The 6,357-nt window shown below is 36.5% G+C and overlaps 1 protein-coding gene across 1 annotated transcript in view; it reads right to left on the bottom strand.

The window, feature by feature from the left end:
• The window catches only part of LOC107752940 (carboxypeptidase Z-like), a 9,859-nt gene extending 4,381 nt beyond the window's left edge, over positions 1 to 5,478 (bottom strand). The window contains 5 exon segments of the mRNA XM_016569020.1: positions 489 to 724; positions 1,468 to 1,683; positions 1,968 to 2,342; positions 4,473 to 4,502; positions 5,337 to 5,478. Of these exon segments, the coding sequence (XP_016424506.1) occupies positions 489 to 724; positions 1,468 to 1,683; positions 1,968 to 2,342; positions 4,473 to 4,502; positions 5,337 to 5,478 (999 nt within the window).
• Positions 5,479 to 6,357: the final 879 nt, after the last annotated feature.

Raw genomic sequence — 6,357 nt, 5'->3', positions numbered from 1 at the left:
ACAGCGAGAATAAAGTTACGCCTTCTTTCTTTGTGTGAACATTTGGGTGGTGTTATGCAAATCCTCCCACATCGTGATGTAGACATGTGGGGGCGTGTTTAAACGAGGTGTTTTAGGAGGGCGTGGATGAGTCTTAACTTTTATAAATAATATCTCTTTGGGTTTGAGACTTTAGTCTTTGCAACTTTAGGGATCTTATCTATTCACGAACAGCTTGTAACACTCCAAAGAGAAAGGAAAACTTGAAATCGCATCATATGACCCCTTTAAGCTTGTTTTGTTATGGTTTTGATTTCATAGGCAGTATAAAAACTGAGCCAACAATGAAACACAATTGTTCCACAATAGCAAGGGCAGTGGTTGCCCTGACATGGACTTCCTCCGAGGTCTGACCTGTTCCGGAAGACACTCTCTGGTGCAGGGAGCTTGGTATGGTCAGTCAGCCGACAAACAGACAGGCAGACAGACTCAGACAACAAAATATTTACTTCCTGGTAGATGTTTTCAGGGTCGTTCCTATCGGCTACCTCAGAAGCGGCAATCTCATAGCCGTCAGGATTCATGGAAGGTAGGATATGGATGCGTGTTGTGTTGATGATGGTCTGAATTCGCTCATTGCCCAGCAGATACTCAGAACACAGATACTGAGCCAGATAAATTAACAGCTGCCGGCCGAGAACCTCGTTTCCATGCATGTTCCCAATTAATTTTATCTCTGGCTCCACTAGAGGGCAGTGAAGAGACAAATGGAAAAAGAAATTCAATCAATGCTGAATTTGGAACAGAATAATAGAATAGCACTCTTACTGTTGTGTATGACAGAAATACCAAGAGAAGTATGCTAGCATGACATTCCAAATTAATCTGGTAAGAAGAGGTTTGACTGGATAAATAGGTATTTTAAAAAAATATTTAAAAAAACTAGTATTAAAATGGACACTCAAAAGTTTGGAGTAATTTTTTTATATATATATATTTTCGAAACATTCTTAAGACTGCATCTGATCAAGAACAGGGTAAAAACAGTAATACTGTGAAATATTATTACGATCTAAAATATTTCTATGGTAATATATTTTAAAATGTAATTTATTTCTGTGATGACAAAGCTGCATTACTGAATTAGCAGCCATTACGTTCATCTTTAGTGTCACATGGTCCTTTAGAAATCAGTCTAATATTCTGATTTGCTTCTCAAGAAACATTTCCTATTATTATAAATGTTGAAAACAGTAGTGACGCTTAATATTTTTGTGTAAACATGATACATTTTTTCAGTATTCTTTGATGAACAGAAAGTTAAAAAGGCATTTCTTTGAAATAGAAATAATTTGCAACAATATAAATGTCTTTACTTTCACTTTTGATCAGTTTAATGCATCATTGCTGGATAAAAGTATTAATTTCTTTCATAAAAAATCGTACTGACCCCAAACGTTTTATAACGATAGTGTACCTCATACTCACATAGGTCATGTTGTCCAGGGTTATCAGAGAATTCAATAACCAGTAAGTCTTTTCCTTCCACACTGCGCCCAATGCTATATGTTTGTGAGATATGGGGGCATTTTGCTGCTGTCTTCTTCAGGATGCTGAACATCTGAGAGTTGGTGTGGTAAGTGAACTGAAGGATAGTGAAAATACCACCATCAGATATGTTGGCAAAGGCCACTTCCTGCTTTTCTGAGGGGAGAAAATTACGTGAAAATGTTATAGATTTTAAATGTCATATACCCCTTATCCTTGAAAATAATAAAACATCATGAAGTTATGAAAGTCAACCTATTTAATATCTTCACAACTGTCAGGATGACCTGCATTTACGTGATTTTTACTTTCATTAAACAAATAGTATGTAATAAATAATCATTAAATAATACCTTTAAAGTATTAACTAAGCATTTAAGCCTATTAGTTAATAATTTATCTTAACTCTAGTTTTACTTCGATTTCCTCACAACTCTTACCTCTTAACTCTGACAATGGGTCTTAACAGCCCTCCTCATTGCCAACAAAGAATCGGTCGCATTCCAGAAAGTAAGGCCATGCCATTTGGATGGCCTCAAAGGCATGAATACAGCTCTTTTTCACCATCTCACATGAGCTACGGCACGGCTTCATTATTTTGTTGTCTTGACAATGGGGAGCCAACACTGAGCAGCCCAACAGACGGATGTCTGGAGAACACTCTCCTTTCAGCAGCCCATGGATCACACTCAAGAGCAGGTACTCTGCACCCATCTCTAAATCCTGCCGTGAACGATGGCCCACAATGTTGGGGAATGTAGTGTGTCTGTAGGGCACATCCTGACAGTAACCAAGCACCATCTCCATACACTGCGCTAGCGACGGGAGAGAAAGAAAATAATTTAGAAAGAATGTCTCACAGTAAGGTCTAGCAGTGTTCAAATTTAATATGGAAACTTTAAGAGTCAAAGTTTATTTCAATATTTCTATCTGTTCCCAGTTCTTGGACTGGAACATTTTGTGAAATGTCATCTGCAGTGGAATGTTTTAATACTAAATTTTGAAGGGAGGGCCTCATGTATCAAGTATATTAAATATTTTAAAGTTTCAAGAAAGAACTGCACAAATGCTTCACCTATTCAGCCTATTAGTAATAAATACAGTACCTCCTTACAATAACAGTATGTGACACTCATAATGAGTATTGCTTGTTTGAAGGAATAGCTCAATAGTTCATAGAAAAATTTACCCCAAGATGTAAATGAGTTTGTTGCTTCATAAGAACAGATTTAGAGAAATTTAGCTTTACATCACTTGCTCACCAATGGATCCTCTGCAGTGAATGGGTGCCGTCAGAATGAGAGTCCAAACAGCTGATAAAACAGCTTTTTCACTGGAGGAAACGTTATTATGAATTATGGACTATATATTTTGTCCAGAAGTAACAGTTCAAAATGCCTTAATGATGTACAGTATTTCTTTCTTACAAACATGCAGCTTTTTGCTTCACATTGCTTCACATTGGTGCACTGGAGAATTGTGGATTGTGGATTATTCTGATTATTCTTATCAGCTCTTTGGAGTCTGGACTCATTCTGACAGTTCAGACTCACTGCAGAGGATCCAATGTTGAGCAAGTGATGTAATGATAAATCTCTCTTCAGCAGCCCATGGATCACACTCAAGAGCAGGTACTCTGCACCCATCTCTAAATCCTGCCGTGAACGATGGCCCACAATGTTGGGGAATGTAGTGTGTCTGTAGGGCACATCCTGACAGTAACCAAGCACCATCTCCATACACTGCGCTAGCGACGGGAGAGAAAGAAAATAATTTAGAAAGAATGTCTCACAGTAAGGTCTAGCAGTGTTCAAATTTAATATGGAAACTTTAAGAGTCAAAGTTTATTTCAATATTTCTATCTGTTCCCAGTTCTTGGACTGGAACATTTTGTGAAATGTCATCTGCAGTGGAATGTTTTAATACTAAATTTTGAAGGGAGGGCCTCATGTATCAAGTATATTAAATATTTTAAAGTTTCAAGAAAGAACTGCACAAATGCTTCACCTATTCAGCCTATTAGTAATAAATACAGTACCTCCTTACAATAACAGTATGTGACACTCATAATGAGTATTGCTTGTTTGAAGGAATAGCTCAATAGTTCATAGAAAAATTTACCCCAAGATGTAAATGAGTTTGTTGCTTCATAAGAACAGATTTAGAGAAATTTAGCTTTACATCACTTGCTCACCAATGGATCCTCTGCAGTGAATGGGTGCCGTCAGAATGAGAGTCCAAACAGCTGATAAAACAGCTTTTTCACTGGAGGAAACGTTATTATGAATTATGGACTATATATTTTGTCCAGAAGTAACAGTTCAAAATGCCTTAATGATGTACAGTATTTCTTTCTTACAAACATGCAGCTTTTTGCTTCACATTGCTTCACATTGGTGCACTGGAGGATTGTGGATTATTCTGATGCTTTTATCAGCTCTTTGGAGTCTGGACTCATTCTGACAGTTCAGACTCACTGCAGAGGATCCAATGTTGAGCAAGTGATGTAATGATAAATCTCTCTAAAACTGTTCTAATGAAGAAACAAACTCATGTACATCTTGGCCTGATGGTGAATTTTCATTTTTGAGTGAACTGTTCCTTTAATATATCACATGAATAATTTGTCCCTTTTAAACTAATTATAGACTGTACCTTTGCATATGCTTTCTCAAATCTTTAACTAATTCAGCCTAAGGTCTTCGAGAATATATCATGCCTTTCCCTTTCTACAGTGATGTATAGACAAGTCCCATCTGGCAGTGGTGTTTGGTATTCAAAGTACCTTTCTCCCCCATATCTTAGAGGCTAAAGCTGTGAAACACTATTTTTTGCACTCTAAATTTGAGAAAACCAAGCAAGAAGATATAACAATTGTGTATATGTAACTTTGGTAGTCAGTAATCTGACCCAGTATGCATAATAGAATAAAATGAAATACTTACGACTCTCTCCTGCAGGTGTTCTGCATCTTCCTAAAAAAAAAAAAAAACAATTATTCACAGAGGATGTTACATCTGCTGAAGTCTGGTGTCTGAAGGCTAGATGGCAGTAGAGTACACAGTGGAAAGAAAGACGTCGTTCTGCACGAATATTGCATGACACTTTCAAGCCATCACACACTTTGGTGCGTGCATTTGTAATCAAGCAAACCATTATTTGACCTCTGAGCATTTATATTGCCAATCAAAAGTTTGTGCACACACACACTCATTCTTTATTATCACTATTTCCATATTTTATATTAATAGGGTTTTAAAAGGTTTTTTTTTTAAAGTTTTTTTTTTTGGCCAATATTTTACACTAACATTTTGATAATAATATTTATAACAAATATTTTTGCTTTTTAGTAGGCTAAAGCAACGACCCGATGCCTAGATTACATTTCTGGGCATTCAACCAACCAGCTTCATGAGATGCATCTTGGGATGCTTTTTAAACAGTGTTTAAAAGTGCTGGGAACTTTTTTTTACTTAATAAAGTAAACCATTTTAAAACACTGATTAAAAACATATATTAATATGATTGTTGCAGTAAGTAATAATAATAAGAATACTAATTTCTAGTTCTAATCACAGTTTAGGCTATACTGGTCGAAATTTTAGTAGCTAATTTAATTGTAAGCATTTTAAAGCATATTTAAAAATGTATTTATGATCATTAGAAACAAATTCAAAAGAGCGTTCAAATTTTGGACTAAGTAATGTAGATATTTTGTAAACGTCTCCTGTTTTCCCCCATATAAAATTGCATGAGTTAACTGTAGCCTACTAAAGTTGGTGCAAAACTGAATGAATGTATAACGTTACCTATTGCTGCTTCTTCCGGAGTACATCTTTTTGGTACGCTCAAGCATGTCGCCAGTGCGCTTAAAAGTATTAAAAACGTGAGCATTTTGCTGCCCATAAACTGAATGATGTGGCAGTCGCTACGACGTACAAAGTTGATCATCTTCCGAAAAGTCCCGCTACCCCGATCGCTTAAGGGAGAGCCTTAACGAGCAGTCGAGCACTGCTGCCAAATGATCAAATTACAGTAAAAAGTTTCTCCCGCGGTATGCGGCCGCTCTTCTGCTGGGTCTGGGACCCACTGTAATTACAGACCTTTAGAAAAGCCTGACTTCACATTTACCCCCTTCGTGGTAAAGACATATTTCAAAACGCCTTTTTATTTTCTTAATGTGAGTTTCTTGTCATATTCAAGAATTGAAGTCTACCTATGTGTGGACAGTTCAGTTGCCTGGGCGGTTTTCAGAAAGGCATGTGTCCACCTGGCTATATAAAGCCCCACTCTTCACTGTTTAAGACCAAAGTGTAGTACATACATGAGACATTACAGTTTTTTTTCAATTGCTAACAAGCATTTACCAATACTTAAAGTACTTTTTCTAAACTCTTACAGTTTTTCTCGATTGCTTAAACACATTTCTTGAAATTGTGACTCCTTTTCTCGTCGAAACACATTTTTTTTCAATTGCTAACAAGCATTTACCAATACTTAAAGTACTTTTTCTAAACTCTTACAGATTTTCTCGATTGCTTAAACACATTTCTTGAAATTGTGACTCCTTTTCTCGAAACTCGAAACACAAATCCTTAACTTCTCACCCAATTCCCCATACTTCCTATTTTCAGGTCAAAATGAAGCTCTCCAATCAAAACTATTCAATCTTGCTGAAAAACAAACAAACGTTGCCCTCAGACATGACACACAAGCCCTCAGAAACACACACACAACAACATAGTCTTACACACTAATGAGATCAATTCATAACACTGTTGCAAAAACCTTCTTTTGGCAATCAGGTATCATTTTAAAGCTCAATATCTC

This window comes from Sinocyclocheilus rhinocerous, unplaced genomic scaffold (genome assembly GCF_001515625.1).
Source record: "Sinocyclocheilus rhinocerous isolate Xijiao unplaced genomic scaffold, SAMN03320098_v1.1 scaffold1634, whole genome shotgun sequence".
In the NCBI taxonomy this organism is placed as follows: domain Eukaryota; kingdom Metazoa; phylum Chordata; class Actinopteri; order Cypriniformes; family Cyprinidae; genus Sinocyclocheilus; species Sinocyclocheilus rhinocerous.
This window is presented reverse-complemented; position numbering and strand designations above follow the sequence as displayed.